General features: G+C 40.9%; 1 protein-coding gene and 1 long non-coding RNA gene across 2 annotated transcripts in view; one reads left to right on the top strand and one right to left on the bottom strand.

Annotated features, from left to right (window-relative positions):
• neurl1b (neuralized E3 ubiquitin protein ligase 1B) overlaps positions 1–15,154 on the bottom strand; it is a 476,454-nt gene extending 461,300 nt beyond the window's left edge. The window contains exon 1 of the mRNA XM_043703797.1: positions 14,490–15,154. Within this exon, the coding sequence (XP_043559732.1) occupies positions 14,490–14,601 (112 nt within the window). The 5' untranslated portion in view covers positions 14,602–15,154. The remainder of the gene's footprint in view (positions 1–14,489) is intronic.
• The window catches only part of LOC122556722, a 38,308-nt gene continuing 33,184 nt past the window's right edge, over positions 14,507–19,630 (top strand). The window contains exon 1 of the long non-coding RNA XR_006313635.1: positions 14,507–14,572. This is a non-coding gene — a long non-coding RNA (uncharacterized LOC122556722). The remainder of the gene's footprint in view (positions 14,573–19,630) is intronic.

The raw sequence follows: 19,630 nt of genomic DNA, 5'->3' as shown, positions 1-19,630 counted from the left end.
AAATGTGCAGTAACAGTGCTGTGATTGGAAAATATAAGTTACCATAAACAATGTTACTGTTGATTTATTTCAAATGATTCAGAAAGCTGTCAATTGAAAGAAAAGTATTGTGAAAGTGGAAAAGTCTTCAGATGCATTTGAATCAGTTAACCAGTGACTAAAATGAATATTGTAAAATTTTGAAAAGTTAACCCAATGTGAGATCCAGAGGTTATTTCTTTAACTGCACCCATAGCTTTAATTCTGTCTTTACAGAACAATTTAGCCATCTGTTTGGCTGTTTGAAAGCTTTTCACTTTCTCCAAAAGCACAATGGATTCTAATGTGCAGAGTTTGTTTGCTCAGCTGTCCTGACAATATGAATTTGATTTGCTTGGCTGCCTTCCAAACCACAAGTGGATTCTAGTGTGCAATGTCCATTTAGTCAAAGCTTTGGGGAATGTGAGTTTGATGCTTTTGACAAATCTTTGAAATTTTGAAGAGGCCAATGTTTCTTTTAAATCCCTATCATGTGATAGCTGTTTATTTTGATAGATTTATGAGTTTATTAATATGTCATTGTAGGCCGTGTAAGTTTTTGTCTTTTACAAAAGTGGAGACTAGGTTAGTGGATTAAGGGCAGTAAGGATAAGAGGTGAGGGGAGCTCTCTGCTAATCTGTAGATTTTACTCATTTGGAGAAATGACTGATAGCAATGAGGAACTGAGCCAATAGTTTTGGAAACAGTGCCATACCTTTCAACTTAGCCACTTCAGCATTGGTCTACCTCTGTCTCCAATTCGGAAGTGCTATATGGAGGTAGCAGACCCAACTTCAGGCCATCTCATCATCAAAACATGAAAAGCCCATCCGCCGGCACTGCTGGAATGATGACACAATTAATCATGAATTCTGTTCCCAACTTCCAATGGGAAATTTCTGGTCCTCACGCTCATAGCTTCAAAAGCATATTTTATCCCAAATGCATAATAATCATTTGCTTGGGTCTGTGTTAATTATTTTTAAGCTATTTGAAAAAATCTTTGTCATCGCAGAATTGTTCACAGACTTCAAAAGCAGCACTGTATTATTTCAGATCTCATTTTTAAGTTTAAAACATGGAACAAGTCAATTAAATAAAATACAAACAATTAATCTAATAATAAATTAATAACGATATATTTAAATTCACTATCTAATGTCTTCAGTGCACGAATAAGTCACAATTCAGTCCCAAGTTATTCTGTTATCATTCATTTTTATACATTTAGATCCTTTCTTCCTTTGAAATCTTTTCTGCCTTTAGTAGTAAGCTACTCCACCTTATTCATTCTCAAGTTTCTCAACAGTTTCACTGTTCTCTAACTCCTACCACTTATTAACCCTTTCAGATACTGTTGAGACTGAGTTAAGAAAATAAATTGACCTCACAATAAACTGCAAAAATTTGCATTTGCTCAAAAGTAGATTGTCTACTCTCCTCAAGTCTTCAGTTTGAGAAATCAGATTTACTTTTTATAGATCAAATATGATGAGTCACAAATTCATAGTCACAGAAGCGCTTCACATGAGGCTCCCAAGCACTGAGGATGTTACCTAGATAGGGGACGAAACGTCTGCAACACAAATTCCCAGCTCAGCGAACAGAACCACAACAACAAGCACCCGAGCTACAAATCTTCTCCCAAACTTTGATCATAGTGTTGTATAGTGTGCATAGTACAATTCCATATTGCAACCTACAACAGCCCTCCACAGTATACAATGAAACATTGACAGGATGCAGAACTGGGCTAATAAGTGGCAGATGATGTTGAACTCGGACAAATGTGATGTCGTTCACTTTGGAAGGTTGAATTTGAACACAGAATACAGGGTTATAGTGCCATAGAGTCATAGAAATGTACAGCACGCAAACAGACCCTTCAATCCAACTCGTCCATGCCGAACACATATCCTAAATTAATCTAGTTCCATTTGCCAGCACTTGGCCCATATTCTTCTAAACCCTTCCTATTCATATACCCATCCAGATGCCTTTTAAATGCTGTAATTGTACCAGCCTCCGCCACTTTCTCCTGCAGCTCATTCCATACACGCATGAAAAAGTTGCCCTTAGGTCTCTTTTATATCTTTCCCCTCTCACTCTAAACCTATGCCCTCTAGTTCTAGACTTCCCCATCCCGAGTAAAAGACCTCAGCTAGTTATCATTTCCATGCCCCTCATGACTTTATAAACCTCCATAAGGTCACCCCACAGCCTCCAACCCTCCAGGGAAAACAGCCATAGCCTCAGGCGACTGACTGTGTGGAGTTTGTACATTCTCCCAGTGTCTGCGTGGGTTTCCTCCGGTTTCCTCCCACAGTCCAAAAATGTGCAGGTTAGGTGAATTGGCCATGCTAAATTGCCCGTAGTGTTAGGTGCAGGGGTAAATGTAGGGGAATGGGTCTGGGTGGGTGCGCTTCAGTGGGTCGGTGTGGAGGGCTTATGCCCGAAGAAGGGCTTATGCCCGAAACGTCAATTCTCCTGCTCCTTGGATGCTGCCTGACCTGCTGCGCTTTTCCAGCAACACATTTTCAGCTCTGATCTCCAGCATCTGCAGTCCTCACTTTCTCCTCAACCCTGGCAACACCTTTGTAAATCTTTCTGAACCCTTTCAAGTTTCACAACATCCTACTGATGGGAAAGAGACCAGAATTACACACAATATTCCAAAATTGGCCTAACCAACATCCTGTACAGCCACAAAATGACCTCCCAACTCCTATACTCAATGCTCTGACCAATAAAAGAAAGCATACCAAATGTCATTTTCATTATACTATCTACCTGCAACTCTCAAGGTACTATGAATCTTCACTTCAAAGTCTCTTTGTTCAGTAACACTTCCCAGGACCTTACCATTAAGTGTATGGGTCCTGCCATGATTTGCCTTTCCAAAATGCAGCACCTCACATTTATCTAAATTCTGCCACTTCTCAGCCTATAGGCCCATCTGATCAAGATCCCGTTGTACTTGGAGGTAACCTTCTTCACTGCCGACTACACTCCCAATTTGGTGTCATCTGTAAAGTTATTGACTATACCTCCTATGTTCACCTCCAAATTGAGGTGAGAAGTAGTGGACCCAGCACCGATCCTTGTGGCATAACACTGGTCACAGGTCTCTAGTCTGAAAACCAACTCTCCACCACCACCTACTGTCTTCTACATTCGAGCCAGTTCTGTGTGCAAATGGCTAGTTCTCCCTGTATTCCATGAGATCTAACCTTGCTAACCAGTCTCCCATGAGGAACCTTGTCGAAGACCCATGCACAAAGCCATGCTGACTATCCCTAATCAGTCCTTGTCTTTCCAAATACATGTAAATCCTCTCTCTCAGGATTCCCTCCAGCAACTGGCCTACCACCAATGTCAGGCTCACTGGTCTACAGTTCCCTGACTTTTCCTTACCATCTTTCTTAAATAGTTGCACCATGTTAGCCAACCTTCAGTCATCTGGCACTTCACCTGTGACTATCGATGATACAAATATCTCAACAAGGAGCCCAGCAATCACTTCCCTAACTTTCCACAGAGATCGAGGGTACACCTGATCAGGTCCTGGGGATTTATCCACTTTTATGCGTTTCAAGACATCCAGTATCTCCTCCTCTGTAATATGGACATTTTTCAAGATGTCACCATCTATTTCCTCACATTCCATATCTTCCATGTCCTTCTACACAGCAAACACTGATGCAGGGTTAAGGCAGGATTCTTGGCAGTATGGAGGAACAGAGGGATCTTGGGGTCTATCCATAGATCCCTCAAAGTTGCCACCAGGTTGATAGGGTTGAAAAGAAGGCATATGTTGTGTTGGCTTTCATTAGCAAGGGGATTGAGTTTAAGAGCTGTGAGGTTATAGTGCAGCTCTGTAGAGCCCTGGTTAGAACACACTTAGAATATTGTGTTCAGTTCTAGTCACCTCATTATAGGAAGGATATGGAAGCTTTACAGAGGGTGCAGAGGATGCTGCCTGGACTGGAGGGCATGCCTTCTGAAGAAAGATCGATGGAGCTAGGGCTTTTCTGATTGGTGTGAAGGAAGATAGAGGTGTAGAAGATATTGAGAAGCATAGATAGAGTGGATAGTCAGAGACTTTTTCCCAGTATGGAAATGTCTATCATGAGGAGGCAAAATTTTCAGGTAACTGGAGAACATTTTAGGGGTATGTTAGAGGTAGGTTCTTTACTCAAAGAATGGTAGGTGCATGGAATGCACTGCCAGCAGTGGTAGTCCAGTCAGATACATTAGGGACATTTAAGCAATTCTTGGATAGGCACATGGAAGATAGTACAATGAAGGGTATGTAGGTTAGTCTGATCTTAGAGTAGGATAAAAGGCCAACACAACATTGAGGGCTAAAGTGCCTGTACTGTGCTATGCTGATCTATGTTGATGTAAGTGTAATTATTTTCTTAATTGCTCCAGTAATGGTTTGTTTCCAGCAGTTTCCTTGGAAATATCATCAAATAATGTAGCATTTAATTAATTATTTTATTTATTTATGTAATTTTGAATAATGAACCAATTTTTTGTCATACTCGAAGGTCTGTTGGAAAATAGACCAATATTCTCCAAAAGCACTTCATCAGGACTGGGCTTTTGCCTCAAACATCGATTCCCCAGTTCCTCGGATACTGCCTGACCTGCTGCGCTTTTTGAGCACTACACTCGACTCTGATCTTCAGCATCTGCAATCCTTACTTTCTTTCAATATTCTCCAAAGCTCATCTGAATTATGGTCTTTATGACTTACAAAAAGAAGAGATATTATGTCTTCAGTCTACATTTAATCTAGTTCAAAAAAATGAAAGGATAGAATGAGCAAAGATCGCTGGTATTATTTTAAAATTTAGCTAGTAAGTGACATAATAAATACTAAGCATACTTAAGCTTAAAAAAGATAATAATCTTGTTTAAAAAAGTGTTCATAAGACAAAATATTAAACAGAAAAATCAAGGAAAGCTTTAGAGGATTGTCTTGGTGTGTCCATATAGCTTCCTGGCTCAGAAAGTTTATGAAGGTCTTTCTCTTTTTTCACTCAGAGCAACGGACTGACTCCTGGAGTCTGAAATACACACTAGTATAATGAAACTGTCATGTAACATTTAGCTTAGAGGCAATTAATTTGTTAGCAGCTTTAGCCCATAGGGAGAAAGAGCTGTGCATCTTGTGTGAGAAATAGATGAAATGAATGTATCTCACTAGAAACCAGTATTCATTCACATCAGATAAACCACCTTGCCAGTTTTACATTGGCTTAGTCTCAGTTGAGTGCTTTTCAGGTCAACACATATGCATGATCGTAACTTCCAGGACATCTAATCCTTAAATAAAATATTGGGAATATAAAGTGCACTCTGAATCAAAGGGGTCATAACTTGTTGACAGAAATTAGCAGTGAAGCTCTCACCAAGGTAATACGTACTGTGGACTCAAGATATGTGCATCAGAATACTTGAAATTTTTGAGAGAAGGTTGAATCAAAAAGCTTGAACCATGAGAAAATTTTGGCTCCCCAAGAATATGTTCAAAACTCTTTAAAGTACCACAAAGATTATACTTTTGTGCTGTTCCTGTGGAAAATGAAACCCAATTGAGTTAGGAAAGACTCTTTCCAAATCAGAACAGTTAACCACAGCAAAAAATATTTTCATGTCTCAATGTTGGAAAAGTAGCCGCTGATTAAGTAGCTCTTCCTTCATGGCCACCAGCAGCACCAGGATCAATATGAAAGTGTATTTCTAATATGACGTCAAGCTTTAGACCTATGATAGCCATTCAGATGAACTGATACAATACAAAAGCAGAATTTATTAAAAGCAAAGGACAAGGATGTTGGAGGGATCAGAAATGAAGTCAATATAGTTTATTGATTTGTTTTCCTGCCATTTCGCAGTACCTCAAACAATCAGATAGTGAAAAATGCAATATCTATGGTGGCTGAGAACTAACTAAACTTCAATCAATTTCATGAATAACTGTTTAAATGCTGTCAAAAGAAAGGAACGTGCATACATGATGAAGCCAATGGTCTCCTTCACCGCCATAAAATCCTATGTTGCTTTAAGTTCAGGAGGTTACCAAAACAGAAATCAGTTTTTCTATAATAATTCAACATTAGCAAAAGCCCACAAGCCATACTCAAACAGCAGTTTTCATTCATCCTGCCAAGTACTTGTAAAAACAGTACTGCCACTTTCAATTGTGAGGAATTTGGCACATTCTACAAAAACATTGTCCAACCTTATTGTAGTGATTAGAATGGGATCAGCTGGGTATTCCTCAAAATAGGAGCTCCCTAACTGAAGCTGTTAACTTAAAGAGTCATAGAATCATAGAGATGTACAGCATGGAAACAGACCCTTCGTTCCAACCCATCCATGCCGACCAGATATCCCAACCCAACCTAGTCCCACCTGCCAGCACCTGGTCCATATCCCTCCAAACCCTTCCTATTCATATACCCATCCAAATGCCTCTTAAATGTTGCAATTGTACCAGCCTCCACAGGCTCATTCTGGCAGCTCATTCTATATACGTACCACCCTCTGCGTGAAGTGGCCTAACCAATGTCCTGTACAGCCACAACATGACCTTCCAACTGCTGTACTCAATACTCTGACCAATAAAGGAAAGCATACTAAACACCTTCTTCACTATCCTACCTACCTGAGACTCCACTTTCAAGGAGCTATGAACCTGCACTCCAAGCTCTCTTTGTTCAGCAACACTCCCTAGGACCTACCATTAAGTGTATAAGTCCTACTAAGATTTGCTTTCCCAAAATGCAGCACCTCACATTTATCTGAATTAAACTCCATCTACCACTTCTCAGCCCATTGGCCCATCTGGTCCAGATCCTGTTGTAATCTGAGGTAACCCTCTTCGCTGTCCACTACACCTCCAATTTTGGTGTCATCTGCAAACTTACTAATTTCCAAATGGCTAGTTCTCCCTGTATTCCATGAGATCTAACCTTGCTTATCAGTCTCCCATGGGGAACCTTGTCGAACGCCTTACTGAAGTCCATATAGATCACATCTACTGCTCTGCCCTCATCAATCTTCTTTGTTACTTCTTCAAAAAACTCAATCAAGTTTGTGAGACATGATTTCCCACACACAAAGCCTGTTGACTATCCCGAATCAGTCCTTGCCTTTCCAAATACATGTACATCCTGTCCCTAAGAATTCCCTCCAACAACGCCCACCACCGAGGTCAGGCTCACCGGTCTATAATTCCCTGGATTGTCTTTACTACCCTTCTTAAACAGTGGCACCATGTTTGCCAACCTCCAGTCTTCCGGCACCTCACCTATGACTATCGATGACACATATATCTCAGCAAGAGAACATTCTGCACCCTCTCTGAGACATCCTTGATCCTGGCACCAGGGAAACAACACACCATTCTGCTTTTTCTCTGCTGGCCACAGAAACATCTGTCTGTACCTCTGACTACAGAATCGCCTAACACAATTGATCTCTTGGAAGCTGACATACCCCTTGTTGCATTAGAGTCAGTCTCAATACCAGAGATTTGGCTGTTCATGCTACATTCCCCCGAGAATCCATCAGCCCCTACATTTTCCACAACAGCATACCTGTTTGAAATGGGTATATCCACAAAAGACTCCTACCCTAGGTGCCGACCTCTCTCACCCTTCCTGGAGTCAACCCATCTATGTGACTGTATCTGAGACATTCCCCCCCTTCCTATAACTGCCATCCATCACATACTGTTGCTGTTGCAAATTCCTCATCGCTTCTGTCTCTCCAACCGATCCACTCAATATGATAAGATTCGCATCCAACAGCATTTCTGGCAGATATAATCCGCAGTAACTCTTAAACTCTCTTTAAACTCCCACATCTGACAAGAAGTACATATCACTGCAAAGGCCATTTTTGCTCCTTCACAATCTACAGACCCAGAAAATAACACCAACTTATTCCTCTACAAAACACTGCCCCGGGTTAAATTAACAGCTATGGCTTATATTTTAAGTTTAATCAAGAGACTTATCTCCAAAAATATATAATCAAGAAAGAATCCACTATACTCACTACTGCAGCCTTTCTCTTGGACAGACTTAAAACAACAATTAACTTATCTGATTCTGTGCTGTGAACTTCACCCAACAGTTCCTCCAAGATTAGTTGTGAATTTCACTGTCTGTTAATTTTCCCAGATGCACTCCGATGCCAGCGATACACGAATTCAAACAGCAAAGGCTGGAACTGTGCAGATTTTCTCTCTCTCTCTCTCTCTCTCCTGCACTGTCCTCACCATGTGCTTCCTTTGTCTGCTCTTCTCCCTTTTAAACTGCTGTTGTTTTGATTATTTTTTTCCAAAGTTCCAAAACAATGCAACAGCATATAAAACAGTAATTGCTGCTCCTGGAATTCGAGGAAATCACCTCCAACACTTAAAATACCTCAAAAAAAAAAAGGAGCAGCTCTTACAGCCAGAAATTTTTCCTGTCCTCCATCTTGGATTACCCAGAGTTCATCCAATCAGGGAGTCCTGACTGACAGATATACGCAGGAGTATAAGGGGTTCTGCTCACTCTAGGACCTGGCTCTGAGCTAGCTGGGTTAGTGACATTACTATGTACTGGTAAATAAAAGGTGTCTTTGTGATGGGATATTGGCTTTTGTGGAGTTATCTCACTTATTACATAAGGTGGGTTAATTTGAGAAAGGTAAGGTTTATTCCAACAGTTTACATGAATTTCAGAGGAAAAAAAGTAACTAAATGAATTGAGCACAAATACAAGTTAATAGGTTTGATACTATTGCCATTACAGAAACATACTTACAAGGAGATCAAAGCTGGGAACTATATATTCATAGGAATGGTGACTTTTCAAAAGGACACACAGAAAGAAAAGGGTGATGGGATAGGCCTTAGGAACATAGTAAAATTTAGCACTCAGTTAGAGACAGAGGAACTTGGGTCAGAATATAATGTGGGAAAGTATGAAGTTATGTATTTTGGCAAGAAAATTGAAAAGCTGAATATCATTTAAATGGAGAAAGACTGCAGAAAGCCAGAGAACAGATGGACTTGGGAGTGCATGAATCACAAAAAGCCAGCATTTAAGTTCAGAGGGTAATAGAGAAGGCAAATGAAGGAAACAAACAAAGAACTGCAGATGCTGGGTGTATTCCGGGTTCAGTGGAGAAAGGTTACTCTGCTTTCTCTCCATAGGTACTGCCAGACCTGCTGGGTTTCTCCAGCAGTTCCTGTTTTTGTTAAGACAAATGGAATGTTTGCCTTTATTTCAAAGGAAATGGAGTATAAAAGTCAGGGCGGAGGGAAGTTGCTAAAGCTAAACTAGCCACAAGTTAGACCATAGCTCAAATAACATGAACAGCCCTTTATCTGACAAACAATATATCAGAATTCCAAAAAAGGTTCATGAGGCAGATACTGAGTATGTCTTTAAGGAAGAGTTAATTAGGTTGGGCCTGTACTCATTGGAATTTAGAAGAATGAGAGGCAACCTTATTGAAACCTACACATTTCTTAGGAGACTTGACAGGGTGGATGCAGAAAGATGGCTTCCCTTTGTAGGAGAGTCGAGGACCATAATGCATATGTCAAACTAAAGGGTTGCCCATTTAAGACAAATGAGGAATTTAACAGAAGTGGTGAACTTGTGGAATTTTTTTGTACAGAAGGATGTCAGTCTGGGTTGTTAAGTTAAATTCAAGGCTGAAATGGACAGATTTTTAATTTACTGAGGGGATCAATGGTTATAGGGCAAAGGCAAAAACATCAAGTTGTGGGTTATCAGATCAGCAAAGATTCCATTAAATGGCAGGGCAGACCTGATGAGCTGAATGGCTTCCATTTGCTCTTACTTCTTCTGGTCCTAACCTTATATGTTTTCAGATGATTTTATGTAAGAGCAATGTGAGAAATAGGAAGGGGTATTTGATCATTTAGCTGAGGGGAGGGAGAATACTAAAGGTGATGTCACAAAAACAGGAAGAGAAGTGCTATTAGACACCTCTTACTTAGCCATAACCTACTCAAAAACACTTAGTTTGTGTTGTCGAGAGTGTGGTGCTAGAAAAGCACAGCAGGTCAGGCAGCATCCAAGGAGTAGGAGAATCGACATTTTGGGCATAAAGAATTCCTGATGAAGGGCTTATGCCTGAACTGTCGATTCTCCTACTCCTTGGATGGTGCCTGACTTGCTGTGCTTTTCCAGCACCACACTCTCGACTCTGATCTCCAGCATCTGCAGTCCTCACTTTCTCTTAGTTTCTGTTGTACCAGATACCAGCTCCTGACCTCATTACAAGTAGGAACAGAAAAGCTGAAATCCCAAGGCTGGATCAGTGTGACTGCTCTTGACATTAAAGCAGTATTTGACTGAGTGTGGCGTCATGGAGCCCTAACAAGCTGGAGACAATGGGGGATCAGTGGGAAACTTCTCTGCTGGTTGGAATCAAATCCAAGATAAAAGGAAAATTGTAGTCATTCTTGGAAGACAATCTTCTCATTCCCTGGACATCACTGCAGAACTTGCCGAGGCCTAATCATGTACAGCAACAATATTTCCATCAGAAGTTCAGAAGTGGGAATGTTCATAGATTCAGCACTATTTGTGACTCCTCAGACACTGATGCAGACCATGCCCACATGCAGCAAGATCTGGACAACATCTGGGTGTGGATTGATAAGTGGCAAGCTACATTCACATCACACAAGTGCCAGGCAATGACCATCTCCAGCAACAGAGATTCCAACCATTTCCCCTTGACATACAATGGAATTACCATTGCTGCATTCATCACTATCAACATTATCGGGGATACAATGAATCTGAAACTGAACTTCACTAGCCATTTAAATACTGTGACTGTAAAAGCAGAAGGGCTAGAAATTCTAAGATAAGTAACTCTTTTTCTGATTCCTCAAAGCCCATCCACCATCTTTTTGACATAATTCATGAGCATGATGGAATATTCTCCACTTGTCTGGATAGATGCAGCTCCAACAACACTCAAGAAGCTTGACATCACCCAGAATAAAGCTGTCCATTTGAGTGGCACCCTCTCCACCATCTTCAACATTCATTCCTTCCACCACAATGCACAGTGACAGCAATATACACTGTTGTGAATTCACTAAGACTCATTTGATAGCACCTTCCAAACCAATGACTCTACTACTCAGAAGGGCAAAGAGCAACAGGCAGATGGGAACATTACCATCTGCACATTCCCCTTCATGTTACACACCATCCTGACTTGGAAATATGACCCTACTCCTTCATCTCGCTGAATCAAAATCCTGGAACTCCCTCCTTAACAGCACTTTCAGTCTACCTATACCACATGGACTGCAATGGTTCTAAAAGACAGCTCATCATCACCTTCCAAGGACAATTAGTGACAATCAATTCATGCTATCCCAAGCCCACAATCTGTCAATAAATTACAAAAACGTCATGCAGGAGATATTCTGTCTAAGGGTAAAACAGAACCAAGTGAGGACTGTGCCATCCAAGCTGAAGAACAGAAGAGAGACATAGGAGGAGGATTGTGTGGTTAATCATGTCAAAAGATGAAAACAAGAAGGTTAAGGAAATACAGTAACAAGAAGAGACAGACTACTCCAGCATCCAGTGTGCATAAACAATAGCTCGTAGGAATATAGAAACAGGGGAGATCTTCAACTCTGTTCCGCCACTCAATGTAATTATGGCTGATCTGTGGTCTAACTCCATATAGCTACTTTTGGTTCATATCTCTTAAGTCTTTGCTTAATAATAAACTATCTAATTCAGATTTAAGATTAACAACTGATATAGTATCAATTACCATTTGTGGAAGAGTTGCACACCTCTACCCTCCTATGTGTGTCGGTGTACTTCCTAACATCTCCCCTGGCCCTAATTCTCAGACTATGCCCCTTAGTTTTTGAATATCTAACCAGTAGAACTCAATTGAGAATGCAGTAAGTTTCAAAACAAAGATGAGTCTAACTGTTTAAAGAGCACGCCAAACTGAATGAAAAGAACTGTAGTCAAAGGAACAAGTGAATCAACAGGACTAGAAAAAGATGAGCAAATAAATCGGATGCACATTCTGAGAAGCTGAGGATATCTAAAATTCTGTTGTCTGTCTCATAACTCACAAATCATTGCTCATTGAGGTGGTAGACAAACATACCTCAGCAAAACCTCTACTTTAAAATGCTCATCCTTACTTTCATGGCCATCACCTCTCTCCGTCTCTATAATCTCATCGAGCTCCATGATCTTCTCAATTCTGTATTCTTCTTCAGCATTCATAATTTTAATTGCTCTACTATTGGAAGTGACGTGTTCAGTTGGCTGTGCTCTAAGCTCTGTAATTCTGTCCCTAGATCTCAACACTTCACTGTCCTCCTTAAAACTAACTTAAAATTCATCTCTTTGAGTAAACATTTTGCCCTCTTATTTCTTTATGTGATTCTGTGTCAAAAGAACAAAAGAAAATTTACAACCCAGGAACAGGCCCTTTGGCCCTTCAAGCCTGAGCCAATTCAAATGTACTGTCTAAACCTGTCGGTCAATTCCTAAGCATTTGTATCCCTTTGCTCCCCATCTACTCATGCATCTGTCCAGATGCATCTTCAATGAGTCTACCATGCCTGCCTCTACCATCTCTGCTGGCAACCCGTTCCAAATGCCCACCACCCTCTGCATGAAGTACTTGCCGCGTGTATCCCCCTTAAATTTTCCACCTCTCACCTTGAAAGCATGACCTCTGGTTATTGAATCCTTCACCCTGGGAAAAAGCTTGACTCTATCCACCCTGTCTATACCCTTCATGATTTTGTAAACCTCAATCAGGTCCCCCCCTCAATCTCCTTTTTTCTAGTGAAAATAAACCTAACCTACTCAACTTCTCTTCACAGGTAGCACCTTCCATACCAGGCAACATCTTCGTAAACCTTCTCTGCACCCTCTCCAAAGCATCCACATCCTTTTGGTAATGTGGCGACCAGAACTGTACACAGTATTCTAAATGCAGCCGATTTTAACATGACTTGCCAGCTCTTATACTCAATACCCCGTCTAATGAAGGCAAGCATACTATATGCCTTCTTGACCACCCTATCCACCTGTGCAGCAACCTTCAGGGTACAATGGATCTCTCTGTCCATCAACTTTTCCCAAGGCTCTTCCATTCACTGTATACATTCATATACATGTCATATGTTCTTTTGTACCTGTCCTATGAAGTTCCTTGGTGATTGTATATACTAATGGGGCAACATAAATGTGAGTTGCCATGTGGACGGATAGGAAACAAAACTTTCTCCTATCATCCTTCATTAATTCAATTCCATTAATCAAAATATTTACTTGCAGTATGGACAACTTGCTAAGTGTACTGCAGTTCCTTGATGTACATGATCAATATAAACCTTGGATTTTAATTAACATACTTCCAAAATAAATTCCATTACATCCATTCATCCTTTAGAAAACGGAGGAAAACATACACGACAGGCCTGAGACCAAGTGAGTTTTTGTTTTAAATGGAGTTACTGAAAAAGATTATATTTGTATAAAATCATGGACTAGTTACAGCACAGAAGATCATTTTGCTCCTGTGTGTGTACTGGCTTTTAGCAAGAGCAAGTGGCTTAGTCCCAAACCTTGCCTAGTCTCTGACCAATGAGAGTTACTTGACAACCAATCAACTCCCTGTTCTCACACAGTAGAAATTGTTTCTCCTTTTTAAATGTGGCATTCTTGTGTTGGTCCTGATGAGTGCAGGGTGAAAAGTTTAGATTTATCGAAGTTCCATACCACCTAGTGACCTTTAAATAAATAAATAATTCATGCAAAATGCACTACATTTGGAAGCTGCAAAAGACATTTTATATTCAGTAGCAATGGGTGATCATTTGGATAGACTGTTTCAGAAGTAACAGAATTTGAACCAAATTGTATTGCTGGCATCATTACTAAATAAGCTTTCTCCTACACTTTCCTACTTTAACAGCATTATGTTAAATGTCTGTACTGCACGCAACGTAAAACTTTTCCGTGTACTTAGGCAGAGGTTAGAACAATAAATCAATCCAAAATACCGGCTGCCTTTAGGACCCTGGGAAGAAACGAAACGTTATCAGCTGTATGAACTCTGGCATTTTTTTTACAATAAACAGCAACTAACCCCGCGCTTACAGTCAGAGAAACTGCCAACATTTCAAATGAACGGGGGGCGGGTTATTTCACCCCTTCTGATTATAACGCCCACGCCCGGTATTGATCATATACCATTCCCTTCAAACACCAACTAGGTACGTTTCCACCCCAACCCCCTTGCCATCACTTAGCAACTGAGGGTCACAGACTATAAATATCACAGGCTATGGGTGTATCGGTGGAGTGTCTTTTCAACAGTACATTAGGAGGTGTAATTGCATGAAGCAGGAACTCACACTGATGGTGTCCCTGCTGACAGTGCAGCCCGGGAGTCGTTCTGCTGCCGTTGGCCAGGTTGATGTTATTCCAGGTGGATCGGGTCAGTAAACTGGAGCTGCTGTTCCCCATGTCCTGTCACTCTGTCTCTCTGCTGGTACCGGTTGCAAACAATGACCGACTGCTTCTATTTTCTCCTCCTCAGTTTGCACTGTTTTTTTTTTGCCGCTACTTAGAACCAATCGTTGACCATGGCAGAGACGCCAACCAATCCAGCAACTGTGAAGCCAGCCTTTGGCACAGACACCTCTCTGCCCCTCACTGTCAACTCCCAAACCAACAGCACCGAGCGAGCAAAGATTGCGCGCTTTGAAATTTGAACGTGGGTTGGACAGGCAGAAGCTGGGAAGTTCCCCTATAGGCGGGGTTTGATCCCTAACCTCTGCAAGTCATGTTGTCTAATGTTGTTTTTGTGCAAATATCGGTCAGTACAAAATACGTTTAGTGGATCAATCTTACTTTGGAGGGAAGGACTGTGGTGTGCCGTCTGCTCCTTTCTAAATCAAATACAGAAACTGCAATCGATCTGAAAATAGTCAGACCTGTACAAATGCAACAGGCTGCAGCTGAGATATATTGCTCGGTGTTAAACACAGATGCGCACTTTAGCAAAATGTTCTAAATATCCGAATTGAGATAGTATTATTTAATAATTAAAGCAGATTTTGTTTTGAAAATGAAATGCTCCCGCTGTATGTAAATACGGCATATGTAAAGACACCAGCTAAATTTCAAACTGAACAGTACCAGATGGACAATAAGTTGAGTAAGTGATTCCAAAGAAACGATTGTCAGTGTTTCCAATTGCAAACAATTTAAGATTCGAGTTTACACTTAGGGCACAAAATGAAGATTAATCTTCAGCACGCTGTTTTGTGCATAAGAAGACAAGGTATCACAAAAGTGGATGTGTTTGCCAACTAATGGTTGGAGCACATGGAATGAAACTTCCAGGAATACTTTTACTCAGTTTGCAACCCAATATATAGATACAAGCTCGGAAATTAAGCAAAACAACATAAGTGTTGAGAACAGAGGAATACGGATCAGTCACACTCAAGATGTAGAGGTAACATTTACAAATCTGTATGGTAATGTTCATGCCATCTTCCTATCTTCATAAGAAGATTAAGCCAGTCGACTCCTCCAGTCTGTTTTATCAACCTTAGTTTCTTAATTCTGTACCCTCAAAGTCAAGTATGCACCTTTCTGCCACATCCTCTGATACTCTTACCAAACAAAAATCTATCACGCTTTAGTTTGCAAGTCCCAGTTATCTGAATTCACAGTTCATTAGGAACTCAACACCATAATTCCAACCAAACTGATCTCCAAACTCCGAGACCCAGGTCCCTAACTCTGCTTTCTGCAACTGGATCCTTGGTTTCCTGATCCACAGACCACAATCTGAGAATAGGCAACAACATGTCCTCCACGGTAATCCTCAACATTGGTGCCCCTCAGTCTCTTATGATACTCCTGATACATTCATGACTTTGCGACCAAATTCTGTCCTAACTCTATCTACATGTTCACTGACAACACCGTTGCAGGCCAGATTCCTAACAATTATGAGACAGAATACAAGAAAGAGAGAACGTGCTTGGAGGCATTGTGTAAAGATAAGAATTTCTCCCTCAATGTCAGTAAAACGAAAGAGGTGGTCATTAACTTCAGGAAAAAAGGTGGAGGGCATGCCCCTATCTACATCAATGGTGCTGAGGTGGAGATGGTCAACATCGTCAAGTTCATCAGAATGATGATCACAAATCTGTCCTGGTCCACCCATGTTGATGCTGTGGTCAAGAGGACACAACAATGCCTCTACTTCCTCAGGCGACTAAGGAAATTCAGCATGTCTATAAACACTCTTAACACTTTTTATAGATGCACCAGAGAAAACATTCCATCCAGATGTATCATGGCATGGTATGGGAACTGCTTTATCCAGGACCACAAGAAACTACAGAGGTGTGAACATAACCCAGTCCATCTCGCAAGCCAACCTTCCATCCATTGACTCCATTTATACTTCTCACTGCCTCAGGAAGTCAGCCAACATAATCAATGACTCCTCCCACCATGGTTATAACCTTTTCAGGCAGAAGATACGAAAGCTTAAAAACATGTATCAAAAGGTTCAAGAGCAGCTCCTTCCCCATTGTTAATAGACTTCTGAATGGACCTCTCAAATTTTAAGTTTAATGTAGATCTCGCTCTTTGTGCACCTTCTCTGTGGCCATATTGTATTCTTCACTCTATTCTATTACTGTAATGCTACTTTGTATGTTATGATGCACACAAAACGAAACTTTTCACTGTACCTACATACATGTGACAATAATGAATGAATTCAAAAACATACACCAGATTTTCACAACATTTTTAATGGAAATATGAACCTGGAGTTTTATCACCAAGACAGGAAACAAGAGTCAGGAAAATTTCTAGTGTTGTGTACCCACCTTAATTGTAAAGGTACCATAGTCCTACACTCTCTTTAGAGACAGATAACGGGTGGTGGTTTAACCTGAGGGCTGCTATAGCTCGGACAAGGAGAGAGATTGAGAGGGAGAGTCCTTTATAGTCATCTCAGCCGGTGCAGGAATTGAGCCCATGCTGTTGTTTTTACACTACATGGCAAACCAGCTGTCCAGCCAACTGAGCTAACTGACAGTCCATCCTTGGGTGCAAGTACCTGCAAAAATAGGATCTTCATTGTCGGGGTATGGGTAAGCCTCATAATGCATGCTTGGCAGAGAGACCATAAATCTAGTTGAAACACCTGAAGCCCAGGAGATGCAGCACTGATTAACAGCAGCAGCCCCCTTATCTTCACAGTTAACTAAACATGTTTATTACATGTTTAGAGGTTGCAAGTGCAAGCATTTTCTGTTGTGGATAGTAAAGGGTTTGGGTGATTGACTTTTTTGTTGCCCTGGAGTAAATTAACTTTTTGTCAACATAGTGTAGATAATGATTGAATGAATGACTGTTTTTAAAGCAACTTTTATGCATACTATTGTCAGTATACAGTTCATTGGCTTTAAACAATATACAATGGATCAAGTTGCATGGAAGTGCAAGTGCTTAGAAGAGACAGCATGAGGACTCAAAGAGATGGTTGGAGTAGTTTAGGTTGCCATAGCCTGGCAGAGAGAGAATGAGGAGGACATGTAAACCCACCTTTCAAAAGCTTCTGTCATGCACACTAGGGTTCATGACATAATAGGAGCTCTGATAAAGAGTCATCTAGACTTGAAACATTAGCTTGTTCTCTCTCCATGGATGCTGTCTGACCCGCTGTGATCTCCAGCATTTGTTGTTTTCAGTCAGGGTTCATGACACCTCTGAGATGCCATGAACTGCAAATGTTTAAAAACCTGACACAACACCAAGAAAATTGTTGAGAACTAGGACTTGTCTGCCTTTACAAAACAGTCAGCCCAGGGAGGAGTGCTAGGGGCGGGTTTATGACCTATACTAGACTGCTGTCACGAAGGACTTCCTAGACACAGAAACAGGAAGTGCCAGAGAAACTCAGCAGATCTGGCAGCACCTGTAGAGAGAGAAAACCAGAGTTAACATGTTGTGTCCAGTGACCCATCATCAGATCTGAAAATAGTTGAGAATGAATGGTATTTATGTTGATCATGTGGTTGGGAGAGTGAATAAAATATATACAGACGGGGCCCAGAGAGAGATAAAAGGGATAGGCAAACCAAGAGATTGGTGATGACAAGCTGAGAGATAGAGATATATACCAGGAGGATGCTAGTGAGAAGTGTGAATGGTTGAAAATAGTTTGACTATGCTCGGAGCAGCCCATACAAACCAGGAATTGGGGTGTGGGGATAGGAATACAAAAACAGAGGAGGGTGTTCACATTCTGCAGAGCATAAGTGTTCTGCAAAGTAGTCACCCAGTGTGCGCTTCAGTTCCCCATTGTAGAGGGGATCACATTGGGAGTATCAAATTCAGTAGTTTAGATTGAATGAAGTGCAGGTAAATTGCTGCTTCACCTGGAAGATATGTCTGGGATCTTCGAATCACAGGGTTGTAGAGATGTATAGCATGGAAATATACCTTTCAGTCCAACTCGTCCATGCCGACCAGATATCCTAAATTAATCTAGTCCCATTTGCCAGCATTTGGCCCATATCCCTCTAAACTCTTCCTCATTATATACCCATCCAGTTGCCTTTTAAATGTTGTAATGTACCAGTCTACACCACTTCCTCTGCCACCCTTTGTGTGGAAAAAGTTGTCCCTTCGATCCCTTTTAAATCTTTCCTCCTCACCCTAAAACTATGCCCTCTATTTCCCAGAGAAAAGACCTTGTATATTCACCTTATCCACACTCCTCATGATTTTATAAACCTCTATAACGTCACCGCTCTGCCCCCAATATTCCAGGGAAAATAATATCCTAGCCCACTCAGGCTCTACCTGTATCTCAAATCCTCCAACCCTGGCAACACCTTTGCAAATTATTTCTGAACCTTATCAAATTTCACAGCATCATTTCTATAGTAGAAAAGGCTCCTGTCCAAAGAAGTGGACGTAGACACAATAGTGATGCAGGCGCATATTGTGTCTGAAATTTGTGAAAATCAGAAAGCCTGGGAAATCGGGTTAGGAATCACAGAATTGGAATCTACTTGCCATTTTTAAAGGACTCCCAAGATGTCCCCACTTGGTGAAAATCCGTGCTATTATTCCTGATTTTTTTGCTAGCTGGCCTAACTCTAAGTTGAATTCTTGTTTTCATCTTGATTAATAAATTCTTTACCATTTCAAACACCTTGATTAAGTCAACCCTAAGCTTAAGAATGCACATAATTGCAAACTCAGTATATACAGGCTGTCCTCATAACTTGATCCTTGGAACTACCCTGTATCGCTTTCCCCAAGATCAATACATCTTACCTGAAGTGTGATATTCCAGCAAGGGTCTGGCCAATGTTCCACACGACTAAGCATCATTTCTTCAAAGTGGTATTCCAAACCTTCTTTGAGGTAAAGGGCAACATCAAATTGACAGATTCCAGTAATTTTCTTTATGTGATATATAACAGAGAGGAGTTTGTTACCTGCTTAG

Source organism: Chiloscyllium plagiosum, chromosome 14 (assembly GCF_004010195.1).
Source record: "Chiloscyllium plagiosum isolate BGI_BamShark_2017 chromosome 14, ASM401019v2, whole genome shotgun sequence".
NCBI classification, from domain to species: Eukaryota; Metazoa; Chordata; class Chondrichthyes; order Orectolobiformes; family Hemiscylliidae; genus Chiloscyllium; species Chiloscyllium plagiosum.
This window is presented reverse-complemented; position numbering and strand designations above follow the sequence as displayed.